This window comes from Stegostoma tigrinum, chromosome 4 (genome assembly GCF_030684315.1).
Source record: "Stegostoma tigrinum isolate sSteTig4 chromosome 4, sSteTig4.hap1, whole genome shotgun sequence".
NCBI classification, from domain to species: domain Eukaryota; kingdom Metazoa; phylum Chordata; class Chondrichthyes; order Orectolobiformes; family Stegostomatidae; genus Stegostoma; species Stegostoma tigrinum.
Window position 1 is genome coordinate 8,179,465 of NC_081357.1, and position 20,364 is coordinate 8,199,828.

A 20,364-nucleotide genomic window follows, 5' to 3' on the forward strand; every position below is an offset into this window, starting at 1 on the left:
AGAAGGTGCTGAGGGAAGCCCACAGGGGCTAGGAAAATTCCACACTGTGGTAACTTCCTTGACCTCAACACAGTTAGGGGGCCAGACTCCACACGAAAGTAACCTGGCTGGCGATAGGTCAAGTCCATGCAGCGACCATGAATAGAACAAACCTGGGGCAGCGGGGAGTCCTCATAGGCAGCAGTTCTTTTTCAGGATAGTACCCAGAGTGCAGTCTGCATCAAGCAGTCCTTACTAGGCAGATGGAAGGTGGACCACAAGGACAGGAGGAAGACTGAGGGACAAGTTCCCTAACACCTCAGCTCGACAGCGGGGTGCTGCCAACAAATTTAACAAGACTCAAACATTACATGCTGAACAGCCTGTTAGGCCTCTGATATCAGTGAATCATTAGCCATTGTCACGGTTGTATATTTTCTAACGAACTAAAGTATCATTTCTAAACTACTGCTTCTTACACTCAAACTATCAGAAACTTACAAATCCCTGACTGCCTAACTGTGATCACAAATTCCCTAAAGAGCAACAGTTGGGAACAGAGACACTTCAGTCCAGTGCTGGAGACAAATATAACACCTCAGATGAAGTAAGCTAACTTAGCACAGACTTTGCACAATACCTGGGTCCTTGAAGTCTGTCTGCTGGATAATGTATGAGCTATTCAGCCTTGTGGAGCAGGCATGGGTCATATGGATGGTGTTACTGTCATACTTTTACTGGCTCGCCTTCCTCGCGTGAGTAATGGCTCAGGTGAGCTGCATGCTCTCGGTATGTTGGCCATACCTCTGCACTAGTCCGGTGTGTTGTAAAGACTGTCATTTTATTTTTCTGAATTTTCAATTGTGGTCTGAAATGGGAAGAGCACCTTTCTTAAAAAAAACAAGGATTGTTGCACGTTTTGAAAGCAAATAACCTTACACTCCTTAGGAGTGCAATTTACGCAATTGCTTGTTACAGACAACCTGGAACCAAGAGGCCAAGTATGAGTGAAGATTTGGCCAATAACAAGGAACTGATTATCTGATAACTAATTCACAGACCATTGATCATAAAAGCCATCTGTTTGCCTACAGCAATGAGACTGGCTCCCAGGAAGCTGAACAGTTCAGGGGTCTGAATGTTTAAGGCATTTAAGGATAGATTTCCAGTGCAATGCCCCAGTGAGGTGTAACAGTCTCAACAAAGTTTCTAAACCACTAGCCTTTAGTTTTCCTTTTAATATTTTACTGTGACTTTTAAGAGTCTCTGGACTATTTCCATTAGTAGGGCTGATTGCACACAAAGGTTACAAATAGATCATAAGCTCACTCATTTGAAAGAAACTCAGCATCCTAACATGACAAAGAATTTCTAATACTCAGAAATCCGAGTATCACAATGTATTCAATCAGCACGTAGGCTGACATGGTTATCCAATATTACCTGCAGAGCTGTGCTTCGTAATTCAAGGCATGTTGCAATTTTGCCTAGCGTTTTCTGAAAAAGACAGAGAAGCACCATTAAATCTTCTGGAAAAGAGGAAGAGCATTCACAGGCAAAAGCAATACGGTCTTTCAGAGGTATGCCAAAGCATTTACATTTTGTTAATTCTTAGATACCTTGAAACTACAATCAACTGACTCTGACATTTACATTTCACACACAAGATTTTGCAAGTGCAATTGAAACAAATAACAAATTAACCTAATCTAGGATACTGAATGTCGATTAGGCATGGTGAGAACATCTGTTTCAAAAAGTACCAAATGATCTATACATACAACTTAACCAGCCAAAACAAGCAAATCAGGGTCATTTTAATAATTATTCTTCCCATTGCTCCGATGAGTGACAGGTCTTTGGCACTCAATTTCTGTAGGTTTTCCATAGCTGCTGTGATTATTGCGATTGAAAATGACAAAATTAACCCATTTATTCTGTAGCCAGTCTTTTTCTCTCTGTAGCTGGCCACAATTCAACACAGCATGAATAAATTTTTGGTTTGCACCAATATGCTTCACTTATTAGGGTGGGAATGGAAACATTTCAAATTACCAGACACACACTCTTGGACCTCAGCTCCCAGCATCATACTGTATTTGATTTACATGCAGGTCCTTTTGATCTTTTCACCTTAGCAGATATTCCATGGCTCTCCAATTCAGGTTTTGACAGGGCTAGACAAAAAATGTTACTTTAGATGTTAATACTTTAGAATTTGTTGAGACCACCACTATATTCAATATCATAAACAAAGTTGCTGGAAAAGCCTAGAGGTCTGGCAGCATGTGAAGGAAAAAACAGAATTAATGTTTCGGGTCCGGTGACCCTTCCTCAGAAGGTCCTCAGGTTCGAGGAAGGGTCAACAGACCTGGAACGTTAACTCTGTTTTTTCCTTCACAAATGCTGCCAGACCTGCTGGGCTTTTCCAGCAACTTTGTTTTTGTTTGTGATTTAGAGCATCCGCAGTTCTTTTGGTTTTTACTATATTCCTTTAATTTTTCTCATGTTGGTTTGGAACTGAGTATTGAAGTTGAGCATCGAACTTTGAACAGTAGCTTGTTTTAAAAAAGCCAAAGGCAGATGCTTACATTGGGAAATGGACCTGGAAAGACAATGCAGGTTAATTACTGCTCTAACAAACAGTATAGATGCTTTGACACAGACGTAGCTATGCTCAAGCACTGACAACTGGTTAGATGCTGAATTGGTCAGAGAGGGTGAAGTGTACAGAGAGGGAGAGACCTACTTTTGACACTTTCAGTTTTAGTAGTATTGATTGAATCAGGATTTTACCATTTGTACAATTTATTCAGTGATTTATTCTGTAATGCAAGATGCTGTCAGAACATAGCGACGTTTTCCACTTTTCACTGCACTTAAGTACAAGTGACAATATTAAATCGATATAATCTAATCAAGGGAGGACCAGTGCTGGCCAGCCAACCACAGAGCATGTTGAAGGAAAAAAGGAGAACACAGAGTGAACTGTTTCAGATTGGGGTGCATTTTGAAAGCTTCTGGACAGTGCCATTTTGGTTTTGCTCACTCTGATTTCACTCCAGTTACCGACTTGATGAATGTTTCAAGAAGAAAATCCCAGCCTGTAAGAAGTGGGTGGGTAATTCTGGAAGTCTGCTGAAGCTGTTTGCGGCGACTAGTGACTTTGGAATTTAAGACATACAATCCTAAGTGCCTGCAATATGACCCATCATCCAAGGATTTCTTTGCTGAAACAGTTATCAAACTATGAAATTAAGATACTTTCATTTTCTTTCTCAATTTATCTCTTAACTGTGTTTATCTGTCTATCGGCATGTCAGGGTGGTATCAAAGATGATTGAGCCTAGACAGTAGACATTAATTACATTGCCTTATTTAACTGTATTCAGCTTAGGTTACACTTATTAATAATAAATTGTTAATTTCTGTTCCAGTTATAAACTTGGTGCCCATGTCCCATTACTCATAAGGTCTGAGCAGGGACAAATGAGGGTCATTGAATGCTTTGATTTCACTGTGTTGTGAATCCAATGATAGTGAGGCTCTTTTTCTTGTTTGGCTTGTTATCCTTGTCATAAAGTACCCATTTAACATGGGGAATCCTTCAGCAGCTACTTAGCTAGCATAGATGCAATGCCTATATCTTCCATTTTACATCCATTATCTCAGATATATGGCATTGATGTAGCCCATGTGGTATTTATGCTCCACTGGGATCTCTATCCTTACCACAACCACATTATCCTCTGAGGTAGAAAAAATAATATCTACTCAAGAGTAAAGCTTTCAGTATAGCTTCAATTTGAAAACACACTCAAATAGGAATTCCTTTGCTATCAGCTACCATAGTGACTAACAGTTTTTAAACAGAATCATTGTAATTATAGTATATATGCAGCTCTGCAGCTCAGTATGCTTTTTGCAGTACTGGTTCCTCATAGAATTTCACAGCAAAAACAGGCCAAGAGGGCTAACCATTCCATGTCAGTACTTATACTTCATAAAAAGCCTCCTCCTCTCTTAACACTAAGAATTATCTTCAATTGCTTTCTCATTATTTTTTATCTAGCTTTGCCGTGAATATTTCTGTGCTATTCATTTTGGGGTAGAGTTCCATATTCTCACCACCCTCTGAAAAAAGTTTCTCCTGAAATGCCTATTTGATTGTTTCAAAGCAAAGTGCTGAGATAAGTTTAGTTTAAACTTCACTAGCTACTGCGGTGGGATTTGAACTCATATTCCCAGAGAATTAGTTGAGGCCTCTGGATTAGTGGTCCACTGATATCACCATTTTTGACACCACCGCTCTATTTATTAAGGGCTGTTACACATTTGGTCATATACTTCCTAGTATGTTAATGAGGGAGGTTCGGCAATATTATTGCCATCGCACTAGAGGGAGAGGGTTAGATCCTTGCTTATTGGAAACTGTCATTGTTTGGCATAAGTTTGAAATAAATGTTTCTTGTCACTTATCAGGTCAAGCCCGATGTCCCAGGCTTGCTGTGTGTCACTGTAATCATGAGTGAACATGCCCCATTTCTGACCTTCAAAGAAAGGTTATTACGAAGATGGTTGAGCCCAAGACATGAGCTTGATGAACTCGTACAGAGACCCAGATCTGAGATCAGTAGCCTCCAACAACCATAACCATTCTCCTTTGATCGAGGTGTTACTTCATTCGGTGAAAAGGTTGTCTACCTCCCCCACAACATTTCATTGACTTCAATTGTACAAGCGTTCCTTGCTGCCACACGTAAATGGGTTCAAATGCACATCTTACGCAATGTGTCTGACTCTTAACTATCCTCTGGGCAACTGGGATGGGCAATAAATGCTGGCTACGTAACAACATACACATTCCATTCCGGGCTATGACCATCTTAACAAGTAAGAGTCTCACCACTTCCCTTTGGTATGTAATCAGTACCATTAGAAATAGAAATAGAACATTACAGCACAGTACAGGCCCTTCGGCCCCCGATGTTGTGCCGGCCTGTCATACCGATCTCAAGCCCATCTAATCGACACCATACCACGTACGTCCATATGCTTGTCCAATGACGACTTAAATGTACCTAAAGTTGGCGAATCTACTACCGTTGCAAGCAAAGCGTTCCATTCCCTTACTACTCTGAGTAAAGAAACTACCTCTGACATCTGTCCTATATCTTTCACCCCTCAATTTAAAGCTATGCCCCCTCGTGCTCGCCGTCACCATCCTAGGAAAAAGGCTGTCCCTATCCACCCTATCTAACCCTCTGGTTATCTTATATGTCTCAATTAAGTCACCTCTCAACCTTCTTCTCTCTAATGAAAACAGCCTCAAGTCCCTCAGCCTTTCCTTGTAAGACCTTCCCTCCATACCAGGCAAAGTCCTAGTAACTCTCCTCTGCACCCTTTCCAAAGCTTCTACATCCTTCTTATAATGCAGTGACCAGAACTGTACACAATACTCCAAGTGCAGCCGCACCAGAGAGTTTTGTACAGCTGCGGCATAACCTCTTGGTTCCAGAACTCGATCCCTCTATTAATAAAAGCTAAAACACTGTATGCCGCCTTAACAGCCCCGTCAGCCTGGGTGACAACTTTCAAGGATCTATGAAAATGAACACCGAGATCTCTCTGCTCATCTACACTACTAAGAATCTTACCATTAGCCCAGTACTTTGGTAGGAGTAACCAGAAGGCAAAGTGCATCACCTCACACTTGTCTGCATTAAACTCCATTTGCCACCTCTCAGCCCAGCTATTGATCAGGGAATCAGCGTGCAACTTACCAACCAGCAACTGAATTAGATGAATCACATGAATACTTTGGCAAGAACAGGTCAGAGGTTGGTAATGTTGCAGTAGACCACCTCCAGACTCCCCAACTGCTCACCATCTACAAGGCATGTGTCAGGAGTGTGATGGAATACTTTCCACTTGCCTGGTATCCCGATCACCTTAAACATTCAGTTCATGCACCACCAGTGCATAGTGATTGCAGTGTGTACCATCTACAAGATAGGTTGCAGCTCTCTTTTCTCCAGGTTTGGGCCAAGAATGAAAGGATGCCTAAACCGAGTAGGTGTGGCAGATTACAAATAGAGTTTTGATGTGCAGATTAGTGATCATTAAGTGCTGCTCCATAGATAGCAGGAACTGCAGATGCTGGAGAATTTTAAGATGACAGGGTGCATAGAACATAGAACATAGAACAGTACAGCACAGAACAGGCCCTTCAGCCCACAATGTTGTGCCGACCATTGATCCTCATGTAAGCACCCTCAAATTTCTGTGACCATATACATGTCCAGCAGTCTCTTAAATGACCCCAATGACCTTGCTTCCACAACTGCTGCTGGCAACGCATTCCATGCTCTCACAACTCTCTGCGTAAAGAACCTGCCTCTGACATCCCCTCTATACTTTCCACCAACCAGCTTAAAACTATGACCCCTCGTGCTAGCCATTTCTGCCCTGGGAAATAGTCTCTGGCTATCAACTCTATCTATGCCTCTCATTATCTTGTATACCTCAATTAGGCCCCCTCTCCTCCTCCTTTTCTCCAATGAAAAGAGACCGAGCTCAGTCAACCTCTCTTCATAAGATAAGCCCTCCAGTCCAGGCAGCATCCTGGTAAACCTCCTCTGAACCCTCTCCAAAGCATCCACATCTTTCCTATAATAGGGCGCCCAGAACTGGACGCAGTATTCCAAGTGCGGTCTAACCAAAGTTTTATAGAGCTGCAACAAGATCTCACGACTCTTAAACTCAATCCCCCTGTTAATGAAAGCCAAAACACCATATGCTTTCTTAACAACCCTGTCCACTTGGGTGGCCATTTTAAGGGATCTGTGTATCTGCACACCAAGATCCCTCTGTTCCTCCACGCTGCCAAGAATCCTATCCTTAATCCTGTACTCAGCTTTCAAATTCGACCTTCCAAAATGCATCACCTCGCATTTATCCAGGTTGAACTCCATCTGCCACCTCTCAGCCCATCTCTGCATCCTGTCAATGTCCCGCTGCAGCCTACAACAGCCCTCTACACTGTCAACGACACCTCCGACCTTTGTGTCGTCTGCAAACTTGCTGACCCATCCTTCAATTCCCTCGTCCAAGTCATTAATAAAAATTACAAACAGTAGAGGCCCAAGGACAGGGCCCCGTGGAACTCCACTCACCACTGACTTCCAGGCAGAATATTTTCCTTCTACTACCACTCGCTGTCTTCTGTTGGCCAGCCAATTCTGTATCCAAGCAGCTAAGTTCCCCTGTATCCCATTCCTCCTGACCTTCTGAATGAGCCTACCATGGGGAACCTTATCAAATGCCTTACTGAAGTCCATATACACCACATCCACAGCTCGACCCTCATCAACCTTTCTAGTCACATCCTCAAAAAACTCGATAAGGTTTGTAAGGCATGACCTACCCCTCACAAAGCCGTGTTGACTGTATTTGATCAAGCCATGCTCTTCCAGATGGTCATAAATCTTATCCCTCAGAATCCTTTCTAACACCTTGCAGACGACAGACGTGAGACTTACCGGTCTATAATTGCCGGGGATTTCCCTATTTCCTTTCTTGAAGAGAGGAATTACATTTGCCTCTCTCCAGTCCTCAGGTACGACTCCAGTGGAGAGCGAGGATGCAAAGATCTTCGCAAGTGGCGAAGCAATTGCATTTCTCGCTTCCCAAAGCAGCCGAGGACAAATCTGATCCGGGCCTGGCGACTTGTCAATCTTAATGTTTGACAAAATTTTCAGCACATCAGCTTCGTCTATCTCTATCCATTCCAGCATGCACACCTGCTCTTCAAAGGTTTCATTCACTACAAAGTTGGTTTCTTTCGTAAAGACAGAAGCAAAAAACTCATTTAGGGCTTCCCCTACCTCCTCAGGCTCCACACACAAGTTCCCTATGCTATCCCTGATCGGCCCTACTCTTTCTTTGACCATTCTCTTATTCCTCACGTAAGTGTAAAATGCCTTTGTGTTTTCCCGGATTCCTTCTGCCAAGCCTTTCTCGTGCCCCCTCCTGGCTCTCCTCAGACCATTTTTGAGCTCCTTCCTTGCCTGCAGAGCTGGATGAACGCAGCAGGCCGAGCAGGAAGGCTGACGTTTCGGGCCTAGACTGAATTTCTGAAGAAGGGTCTAGGCCCGAAACGTCAGCCTTCCTACTCGGCCTGCTGTGTTCAACCAGCTCTGCATCTTGTTATCTCAAATGGTGCTCCATAGCTTGTCAAATATATTTTCCAGAACTTTGCTTACAATTAAGAATAGTCAAATAGGATGTTCCTGTTTTGATCGGATTTGTCCTGCTTTTTCTGTACAATGTACCTGGTCAATTTTCCACATTGTACATTTCAGTGTATTAAAGAGAGTTTAGAAAGAATCACAGCTAATTCTGGAGCACAATAGCCAGCATATTATCCAGATTCATTGTCTTTTCTGCATCTTGTACACATGGCCATTTCTTGATATCATCTGAAATAAATTAATTAGCTGCAAGCCAGAAGCTGTAATGATGGGGACCTTGATCAGGATCATCCATTTAGCACTTCTGAATGGAAGTGGCTGCAAATGCTTCAGCTGTATCTCACACATTCAATAGAGGTTGAGGATATTCAGAGAGTCTTTTCCTTCAATTAGTTGTTTAACTGTCTGTCACCACTCAACAGGGTTTGAGTACGTTGCAGATTTTCTAAAGAAAGACTTCTGGTGGTGGCACAGCTCAGCCCTGTCAAGAGCAAGTTGCTTTCAATATTTAGCATGCTTAAAGTCCTGTGTTCCATACTCAGCGGTTTGGTACTGTGTTGAAAGGTAGTTTTGAATTCAGAACAAAGCATTCAAAGTTTAAATTCAGAGGAAGAGTTCAGTTTAGAAGGCAGGTTCCAGAGATGGTTTCAAGAGGCTGGAGATATAGTCATAAAGATGTACAGCACGGAAACAGACTCTTCAGTCCAACTCATCCATAGTGACCAGATGCCCTGAGCTGATTTAGTTCCATTTGCCAGCATTTGGCCTAAATCCCTCCAAGCTGCTCAGTTCCTACTCAGGTGTCCATCCAAATGCCTTTTAAATGTCCTAACTGTACTACCACCACTTCCTCTGACAGCTCATTCCATACATACACCACCATGTGCACAAAAAAGCTACCCCTGAAGTATCTTTTAAAGCTTTCCCCTTTCACCTTAAACCTATACCATCTAGTTTTATGCTCCCGTACCCAGTGAAAATGACCTGGCTATTCACCCCATCCATGCCCCCTCATGATTTTATAAATCTCTAAGATCACCCCTCAGCCTTCGACGCTCTATGGACAAAAGCACCAGTCTATTCAGCTTCTCCTTACAGCTCATACCCTCCAACACTGGCAACATCCTTGTAAATCTTTTCTGAACCCTTCCAGGTTTAACAACATTTTTCCTATAGCAGGGAGATCAGAATTAAACATAGTATTCTAAAACTGGTCTCATCATTGTCTTGGAGAGCTGCAACATGACATCCCATCTCTCAAGTAAATTTGTAATATTTGCAATTGCAGCACTGACTATCAAATTTACTTTTGCAGATTTGGAATAAACTACTGAAACCAGAATGCAGCAGGTCTGAATAATGAGCACTAAGATTTCTGAGATGCTGTAACACTTACCTTTTGGTCCTCTGAGAGTTCAGAAGAGTTGGCTGTTGACTGCACTTCCTTCTGCAAATGCCTGGCTAGTCTGCATAAATATAATTGTCACAATTTTCAAAGTTGTATTTTTAAAATAGCTGGTATATTACTGTGCAAATTATGCATACAGCCATCAAGTTTCTTAGAGAAAAATACAAGCATATAACAGTGTACACGTATTCTATTTATACAGTTATTGTCAAAGAGTAAAATCTTACTTTAAAATGACTGAGAATTCAGAGTTTATCAAATGGTTGGGATGCCATCACAAACTCAGCACATTTAGATAGTAATTTATGGAAGTTACAAAAAAACTAAATCAACCAGAGTTGCATTATCCGGAATTTACAAAGTTATGGAAAGCAGTAACTACAACATGGTAGAATTTAGTACTGATTTTGAGACAGAGGGTTTAGGTCAGAAACAACTGTGCTAGACTTAAGGGTAGCCATCAGAGGTTCAATACATGCACGTTAGTTCTATGAACCTTTAATCTTTTGCTTATAAATTCTATGTTTGATGCCACCTCTCTAACACCCGAGGGAGGAGAGAGACTCCAAAAGCTTGTGTTTTCAAATAAATCGTCGGACTATAAGCTGGTGTTGTGTGATTATTGACCTCACCCACCCCAGTCCAACACCAGCACCTCCGCAACAAGACTACAGGGTAATCACAAAGGAATGAGGACGTGGCCAGCTGGAGTGGACTGGGAGTTTAGCAGCAAAGACAATTAAAGGGACAAAAGCAGATGTTTAAGAAAATAATTCATGGCTCACAAAAAAAGAGATATATTCCAGTGAGGAGGGTGTCTCGTGATCCAGTGGTAGCATTGCTCTGAGTTCGGAGGCCCCGTTCAAGTCCCATCTGCTTCTGAGCTGTATCATAACTCTGAACATGTTAATTAGAAATTATATTCCAGTGAGAACGGGGGATTCTTTGAAGAAGATAAGCCAACCACAATTCACTAGCTAAGATAAGGATTGCACCAAATTGAAAGACAAAACACAATCTTGCAAATATTTGTGCTAAGACAGAACTGGGAAACTTTTAAGAAACCAAAAATAAAGATGACCAAAAAAAGGGAGAAAATAAACTTTGAGGGTAAACTTGCAAGTAGTATCAAAAATCACAACAAGAGCTCATTTAAATGTATAAAATGGAAAACAGAAGCCAAAATGAACATAGGCTCGAGAGAATGAGGCTGGGGAAATGATAATGGGGAGCCAGGAAATGGCAGAGAAGTTGAAAAAATTATTTTCACCAGTCTTCACAGTGGAAGGCATGATTAGCATTCCAAAACTGCAAAATAATTATGGGGCAAAAAGAGGAGAGACAGTAAATACAACAGCTATCAATTCAGAGAAAAAGTGCTGGGGATACTAACAGAGCTAATAACCAAGAGGATTATTGGACTTGATAGGACTCATCCTAAAATATTAAAGGCGACAGCCGTAGAGATAGTGGATGCACTGATAATAGTCTTCCAGGAATCCTTAGATTCTGGAAACCTCGCATCTGTTGTTAGTGGTGAAAATGGCAGTATCTATTAAAAAGGATGTAACAGGTGAGCATTTTGAAATACATTATATGGCAGAGTTTATTAGTTCAGTTGCCTGAATGGCTGGTTTGCACAGCACTGCCAGCAGCATGGGTTCAATTCCCATACTAGCCGAGGTCACCACAAAAGGACTCCCCTTCTCAACCTCACCCGTTACTTGGGGCATGGTGACCCTCAAGTTAAACCACTGCTAACTGCCTCTCTTTAATGAGAGAGTAGCTGTATGTGGCAATAGGACCTAGATTGCCTTCACCTTTATATATGATCAATCAGAATCAGGATGCTTCATGAAGGGAAATCCTGCTGACAAACTGACCGGAGTTCTTTGAGAAGGTGGCAAGCAGAATAATTAAAGGAGAAGTAGTGCATGGGATATCTTTGGATTTTAGGAGTTCAATAAAATACCACATACTAGGCCACTTAATAAGCTAAGAGCCCATGGTGTTGGAAGTAGCATATTAGCATGGAGTGAGGACTGGCTAATGAATAGAAGATGGAGTGTAGGCAAACCAGGCATTTTCAGAATGGCAAGCTGTAACTAATGGAGTGTCAAATGGATCCTTCTTGGGAGAATAATTATTTACAACTATGTTAATGACTCGGATGACACGAATACAACACAGCCAACTTTGCAAATGAGAGAAATAGGTGGGAGGCAAGTGGTAGGGATGACAGAGCTCACAGTGGGATCCAGAAAGGTTAAGCAAGTAGACAAAAAAAAGCTTGCTGGATGGAATAAATGGTGGGAAAATATGACATTACGTACTCATTCAAGAAGAATACAGGAATATTAGTTAAGTGGAGAAAATGCACAGAAATCTACAGAACAGGGGGATTTTTCAGTCCTTGTTTACGAATCTCAAAAAACTAGCATTGAAGTTCAGCAGGTAACAGGGAAGGCAAATAGAATGTTGGCCTTTATTTCAAATGGAATGGAGTATAAAGGAGAGGTTTTGCTAAATCTCTTCAAGGCACTAGTTGGACCATAGTTGGAACACTGTCAACAATTTTGGGCCCTTTATCTATGGAAATATAGATAGGCATTGGAGGCAGTGTAAAGAAGATTCACTAGGCTAATACAGGACATGAAGGGATTTGTCTTACCTGGAGAGATTAAATAGGCTGGATGCAGAATGAGAATGGACTAGAAGAATCAGAGGCAATCTTATTGAAATATATAAGATTCTTAGGGAATTTGACAGGATACATGCTGAAAGGTTGCTTCCCCTTGTGGGAAAGTCTGGAACCAAAAGGACATATTATCAAAATAAGGGGTCACATATTTAAGACAGATGGAAGTAGTAGTTCTTCTCTCAGAAGTTAGTGAATCTGCAGAATTATTTACCATAGAGGGCTGTTGAGGCCAAATCATTAAATGTATTCAAGGCTGTGATAAACAGATTTTTTCATTAGTAAGGGAATCATGAGTTATAGGGTAAAGGCAGGGAAGTGGAGTTGAGGATTATCAGATTAGCCACAAACACATTGAATGGCAGAGCAGGCTCAATGGGCTTAAAGGCCTACTTCTCCTACACCTTATGGGGCAATTTAATCAACGTCTTCATGGTATTTGGAGTGAGGCAGAGTTTATCCCCCAAGGTATCCAATTTGATAGTTTAGCAATCTACAACCAGGTAGAACATTTTAGTACCAGGCGCAAAGTTAGGAAATACCTCGGCGGAAGGTTGCGTAAGTTTGGAAAACACTTCATTGCTCAGACGATTTTGTGGAGCAGTTTGACTTTTGATGCATTGTGGACAGTCTGGTCGCCCTGCTATAGGAAGGATATTAGTAAATTGGAAAGGGTTCAGAAAACATTTACTGCAATGCCGTCAGGACTGGGGGTTTTGAGTTACAAGGATGTGCTAAATAGGCTGGGACCTTTTTTGACCAGACCATAAGGAGTTCAGGGGTGATGTTATAGAGCTTTATAAAATCATGAGGGGCACAGGTAAGGTGCATAACAAAGGTCTTTTCTCTGGGTTGGAGAAACGAACTACCAGAGGTGGTGGGTGATGCAGGTATGGTTATATTTAAAAGTCATCTGGATGAGTAGATGAATAGGAAAGATTTGGAGGACTGAATGCAGGCAAGTGAGACCTGTTTGGTTTGGGAAACTTGGTCAGCATGGACTATTGGACTGAAGATTGTACAAGGAGTTGTAGATTGTATCCATGTCGTATTAAAATAAAGGTAAATGATAGAAACATTAAAAAATAGGAGATTAAATAAGCCATTCAGCACCTCCAGGCTGCACTCTGTGACAATCATATTCTGCCATACACAAGGAGAATGAAATGGTGTTCAATACTCCAACTGCAGTCCACTGAAGCATTTTACTTCTGTACTCGAGTCCTTGAGCAATAAAGGACTACATACTATTTGCCTTCCTGACTGCACACAGCGCTTACATAGTTGTGTTTAATAACTCATGGAGAAGACCCCACAGGTCCCATTGGGCAAGATGGTAGATCAACTGTTAATTTAAAATCTCAGATTACCAAACCTCAATTACTCAAAGGGATTTTTGGGACGAAGGTTTGTGTGGAATTTGACTACAGTCCAGGGTGGATTTATTTGAATGCTAGAACAGATCCAAGGCATGAAATGGCTACGCTTATTCCTATAAATAATAGTAAAAGTAGAGAACAAAGTCTAATCGTCAGAGCTAGCCGAGTTGGTAGCTCATCCATTCTCAATCAGGTCGGTGTTCAAATACTATTGCAGCAAATGAGCACATAATTTAAATCGACACTCCAGTAAAGAACAAAGTTGGTGCTGCACTATTAGAGGTACTATTTGGCACAAAGACATTAAAACTGTGGTTTTGAGATGTATGTTAAAGATGCAAAGGACGAAAAGATTTCATCAACAGTAGAATTTATTTGTCATCACACAACATATTAAATTTGACATTGTGTAAACATTGCAAAGTGAATCAAGGCAAATGCCAGGGCACAGTAAGCTATGGGTCAAGTGCAGGTGAATGGGATTATTGTAGCTTGGTGTTTGTTGATCAGCATTGACATTCTGGGTTGAAGGACCCATTTCTTTAATCCAAAACATTAGAAAAATGCTGTCTATTCATTTAATTGCTGTTTGTGGGACTTTATCATGTGCAAATTCTGTTTGTCCAAGTAAAATCACTGAATCAGTACATTTTGCGAAGTTGGGTAGAGTACTTGTGGATTGGAAGATAGGACGCTGGAATTTGAACTTTGTAAAATGACAAGGACAGGGGAAGAGAGTGCATGGTCACTTTAAACAATGATGCTCTTTTTCTGTGTTTAGAGATTCAAACAAGTAATCTGTGGGCAGCTTGTGGATTGCAGATAAACAGAGAGCTCCTGAAATGGAAACATTTGTATCAAAGGCTTTATGGTGAGCAATCCAGGCAGTTTTGCTTTGTTAGCGAGGCAACCAATTTGAATATCAGTCAATTAACTTTACAATTAAATTTACACCTACGAGGACAATTGCAGATGGACAGTAAACGCTGGTCTTGCAGTTATAATCAACAGCCCAAACGAACTAGAAGAATTATAAGAAGGATGGCTACAATAGCAAAGCTGATTTTCCACAACTAATAGCCATTGTTTCAAAGTAAGGGCTCACTCATTTAAGATAGATATGAAGTGGAGGGTAGGGAGGAATGTGGAATTGAATTTGCACAATCAGATCAGCCAAAATTTTAATAAATGAACTACTCCTGGTCCTAACTTATATTTATTATGTATTATACATTACTTCAGCCCAACAGCATCAATTTGGTTTCCAGCCTCCTTCCCATTCCATTCCACTGAATTTGAACTTTTTTTTCCAGATTTCCTACAGTGTGGAAACAGGGCCCTCAGCACAACAAGTCAACACCGCCCCTTGCAGCAGCCCACACAGACGTACCCCTCTAAAACCCACACACCCCTGAACACTACAGGCAATTTAGCATGACCAATCCACCTAGCCTGCACATCTTTGGACCATGGGAGGAAACCGGAGCACCCAGAGGATAACCATGCAGACACAGGGAGAACGTGCAAACTCCGCCCAGACAGTTACCGGGGCTGGAATCGAACAAGAGTCTCTGGTGCTCTGAGGCTGCAGTGCTAACCACTGAGCTACTGTGCCACCCATGTTATCTTTCTGTGACACAGCTCAACAAGTCCACTAATTTGCCAGCATCATCCCACAGTGGCTATTCTTTAGTCATGTTTCTGCTTTGCCTGTAGCATCTGTTGATTGTGGCCACTATGTGCAAGCAGTGGCCCAGCCACATTATTGCTAGACTACTACTAGACCCAGGTAATGTTCTGGGACAGGTTCAGATCTCACCATTCGTTTGATTTCATCCATACTGATCTGTCTACCACAGGTGCGTTTGTGCCTGCCAGTTAAGAGTGACCAGCCCTCCTGTGGAGCAGTGATACTGTCTCTACCCTGGACTGGGAGAACTGGGTTAAGACAGACCTGCTCCAGAGGGGTGTAATAACATCTCTAAACAGGCTGGTTAGAAATATAGTTATTAGTGATGCCCACACATTCCTAGTGGAGACGTAGTCCCACATTTACATTAAGAATACCTTTCAACATGCTGTCTGTAACGGTTACTGAGCTAAATGGGACAAACTTTGAACAAATCTAGCAACTCCCTGAGGTGGTGTGGGCTATCAGCAGCAGAATCATACTCCAATACAATCTGCAAACTTATGGCTCAGCATATTCCCCCATTACCATCAAGGGAGGGGATCAGCATTACTTCAAAGGAGTGCAGGAGGACATGGCAGGATCAACACTATCGAGCAGCACCTGCTCTTGGAACCCAAACTGGGTGTCTGTCAGGGCCACTCAGCTCCTCACCTCATTACAGTCTTGGATCATACAATCGACAAAAGAGCTCAAATCTAGACGTGAAGTGAGTGTGACTTTCCTCGACATCAAGGTCCCATTTGACCAAGCTTGGCATTAAACAGCCCAAGCAAAATTGACTGAAAGGGAATGGCAAACACAGGAAGGATGTTCCCAATAACTGGGGAGTCCAGAACCAGGTGTCCTAGTTTAGGATACAGGATACGACCATCCTGAGATGAGGAGAAATATCTTCACCCATAAAGTGCATTAACATTCTGTACCACAGAAAGCAACTAAGGTCAAAATAGACAAATGCTAAATGCATCAAACAGCATGAGGAGAAAGTGGGAGAAAGATACTGAGTGAGATGATAAATCATCGTCACGGTGGAACAGGAATTCCTCAGGACCGTATCCTGGGTCCAACCATCTTCAGTTGCTTCAACAACCACCAAGCTTCTATCATAACGTTAGAAGTGCGGATGTTCACTAATCGCTGTACGATGTTTAGCACCATCTGCAACTTGTCTGATACTGAAGCAGTCCATGTCCAAATGGAGCAAGACCAGGTAAACATCCAGGTTTGGGCTGCAAGCTCCCTTCTAAGCCACTCACCATTCTGACTTGGAAATATTTAACTCCTCCTTCGTGCCATTGTGACAAAATCCTGGAATTCCTTCCCTGAGGGCACAAGGGTGCTAACCACAACACTTGGACTACAGCAGATCAAGGAAGCTCACCACCTCGTTCTGAAAGGCACTTAGGGATGGGCAATAAATATTTGTCTAGCCAGCAATACTGACATCTCATGAGTAAATATGAAAGAAAATGCCCACCTCTCACTTCCGTCATTGTTCAGTAGCTTAACTATTTGGAGCTATCTTGGTACAGCTCCCAAATACAGCTAATCTATTGGCTCCAAAAGCTTCTCTTCTGTCCTGTTCGGTTACATGAAGAAGGATCACCAGACCCGAAATGTTAACTCTGCTTTCTCTCCACCAATGCTGCCAGGCCTGCTGAGTTTTTCCAGTAATATCTGTTTGCACATGGATTACAAACTTGACTGAGTTACAAGAAACAAGAAAGTGGTTGTGAATGTTTGATTTTCAGAGCAAAGCATAGTCCAAGAGTCTGTAGTAGGACCACAGCTTCCCTTTATCAAGACTTGGCTGTACAGGACACAATTTCAAAATGTGCACGACATAAAACAGAAGTATTGAGGAAAATAGTGAGTGACCAAAAACGTACAAAGGAAAATATTAAGTGATGCATTGTGCTGAAAATAACGACTGGAAATAAAATAAAAGATACAACTATGAAGTGCTTAGCAGGCTCTATATGCACAACTCATTGAAGAATATGGGGCAGTTGACAAGTGGGTAAGGTATAAGGGATTCTGGGTTTCATAAATGGAGCTAGGTGTACAAAAGCAAGGTCATCGAAATGAGCTTTTATAATTAAGACTGATTTGGCTTCATCTGGAATATGTAGTCAATTCTGAACACCACATTTTAGGAAGAACATGAAGCTGTTCAAAAATCATGACAGATGGGCAGCATTGTGGCTCAGCAGCTAGCACTGCTGTCTCACAGCACCAGGGACCTCAGTTCAATTTCACCCTCAGATGACTGTCTGTGTGGAGTTTGCACATTCGCCCCGTGTCTACGTGGGCTTCCAACTGGTTTCCTCCCACAGTCCAAAGACATGCAGTGTAGGTGAACTGGCCATGCTAAATTGCCGTGTTCAGGGATGTGTAGGTTAGGTATGTGGTAGGTTACCCGTGGAAAATGCAGGGTTACAGTGATAGGGTAGGGGAATGGGTCATAGTGGGATGCTGTTTGAAGAGAAAGTCTGGATTTGTTGGGCTGAATGGTCTGTTTCCACACTGTAGGGACTATGATCCATGCAGGTACATGAAATGGAGGAAACATTCTCATTGTTGAAAGGGTCAATTACTGTAGAATACAGATTTACAGTGAGTGGCAGAAGAACCAGCAATGATAGGAGAAAATGTTTTTCAAACTGCAGCAAACAGTTAGGATTTGGAATGCGCGCCTGGAGACAACTCGAAAGATAGGTTTCATGTATGAATTGGATAAGTACAAGGGCAATTGGGACCCACGTCCCACAAAATGAAAACAAAAAGCACCCGAAGAGAAAAACAAACATTTTTACAGGGAAGAGGCGGCAGAGTGGACTAGCTGAATTCCATACACATTGTCCATTTGAACTTTAGAAGGTTTTATTAAATTGTAGACCAGTATTTGCAACAAATCCCAGTCGTTTGAAATTCAACATGTCAATGAAAAAGATTTGATAAACAATATGCTCATTGGCTTCAGATAGTACCAGAAAAGTTTACACTAAGAATTATGGTTGATTAGATCAGTATGAGCCAACAGAATATTTGCACAGAGATAGTAGCAATTGCTGATGCTGGAGAATCTGAGATAACAAGACAGAGCCGGATGAACACAGCAGGCCAAGCAGCATCAGAGGAGCAGGAAGGCTGATGTTTCAGGCCTACTCCCTTCTCCAGAAATGGGGGAGGGGAAGGGGTTCTGAAATAAATAGAGAGTGTGTGTGGCAGGCAGATAGAAGATGGATAGAGGAGACCGACAGGTCAAAGAGGTGGGGATGGAGCCAGTAAAAGGTCAGTGTAGCGGGGGGGGAGGTAGGGAGAAGAAAGGTCAGTCCAGGGAGGATGGTCAGGTCAAGGGGGTGGGATGAGGTTAGTAGGTAGGAGATCGGAGTGGGGCTTGAGGTGGTGGGGGGGGGGGGGGGAAGAGAGGAGAATGGTGGGAACGAGGACAGGTTAGGGAGGCGGGGACAAGCTGGGTTGGTTTTGGGATGCGGTAGGGGGAGGGGAGATTTTGAAACTTGTGAAAATCACCATTGATACCATTGGGCTGCAGGGTTCCCAAGCGGAATGTGAGGTGCTGTTCCTGCAACCTTCGGGTGGCATCATTGTGGCACTGCAGGAGGCCCATGATGGACATGTCATCTAAGGAATGGGAGGGGGAGTTGAAATGGTTCACGACTGGGAGGTGCAATTGTTTAGTGTGAACTGAGCGTAGGTGTTCTGCAAAGCAGTCCCCAAGCCTCCCTCAGATTTTGCTGAAAGGATTTAACACATAACGAGAGAAAGCCAAGTGTAGAGCTGGATGAACACAGCATGCCAGGCAGCATCAGAAGCAGGAAGAAGGGTCCAGACCCAAAACATCAGCTTTCCTGCTCCTCTGATACTGCCTGGCCTGTGTTCACCCAGCCCTACACCTAGTTATCTCAGATTCTCCAGCATCAGCAGTTCCTACTATTTCTGAACAAATAAAAAGGATTTTAAAATTCTCCTTATCTGGCAGGTGAGAGGTGTAAAAGAGTGAACTACAGCAAAAGCACTGCATCAATCTCTGAAAAATGTGGAATAAGACTTGTGTGGAAAATGGATTCATAAAACTAACAGCGCTAAGAATAACCTTAACTTGGCTGTATAGGATGCAATGATGTCAGATGATAAGTATTTCACATCTCCAATCATGAAAAATAAACAAGAAAAATATCAGTTTGATGCATGAAGTTTCACTACTAAAGGTAGTTGTTCAAATTGACCCATGTTTTTGCATCTTAAATGCATTGGCTGATTGGTGACCTATACAAACTTTCCTGACAGGGCATGCTGAGAGAACAAGTAAATCGCAGGTATTGTACGTGATCCATTTTAGTTAGCTAATTACCGTCAGAGCAATGATTGAAGTATTGCAATTCAAAAAGGTGGGGGGGGGGGGGAGAAATTGGTCAAGGATTCGAGAGCAACTGCTATCCAGTGACACTTTCCCAATTTTGTTCATGGGCTGTGGGCATTGCCAGTATTTCTTGTTCATTCTTACTTGCCCTCAGGAGGAGAGTCACTTTCTTCTACCACTGCAGTCCATCTGGTAGGACTATTTTCACAGAGCTATTATGGGGGATTTTGGCTCAGAGACAGTGAAGGGATAGTGATTTCACTAAATCAAGTTGGTATGTGGTTTGAAGAGAATTTGCTAGTGCTGGTGCTCCCATAAATATACTGGTCATGTCCTTTTAGCTGGTAAAGATCACTGGCTGGAAAAGGCTGTCTATGAAGCCTTGGCGATTTGCGACTGTGCATCAAGTAAGCAAATACACGGTGTTGCCATTGTACGTCGCTGGTGGAGGCAGCGAACGTTCAAAGTTGTGCATAGAGCTCCAATCAAGCAGATTACTTTGTCTTGGATGCTGCTCATTGAGCTTTGCTGCACTCATCCAGGTAAGAGGGGAGTATTCCATCATATTCCT

The 20,364-nt window shown here is 42.3% G+C and overlaps 1 protein-coding gene across 2 annotated transcripts in view; it reads right to left on the reverse strand.

Annotated features, from left to right (window-relative positions):
* The window catches only part of aida (axin interactor, dorsalization associated), a 61,385-nt gene that overhangs the window by 33,356 nt on the left and 7,665 nt on the right, over positions 1 to 20,364 (reverse strand). Inside the window, exons 2-3 of one of the 2 annotated variants that reach the window (XM_048530834.2) lie at positions 9,628 to 9,697; positions 1,423 to 1,476 (exon numbers count right to left, since the gene is read on the reverse strand). In XM_048530834.2, coding sequence (XP_048386791.1) covers positions 1,423 to 1,476; positions 9,628 to 9,697 — 124 coding nt within the window. The remainder of the gene's footprint in view (positions 1 to 1,422; positions 1,477 to 9,627; positions 9,698 to 20,364) is intronic. The other variant, XM_059645129.1, reaches the window with a different exon arrangement.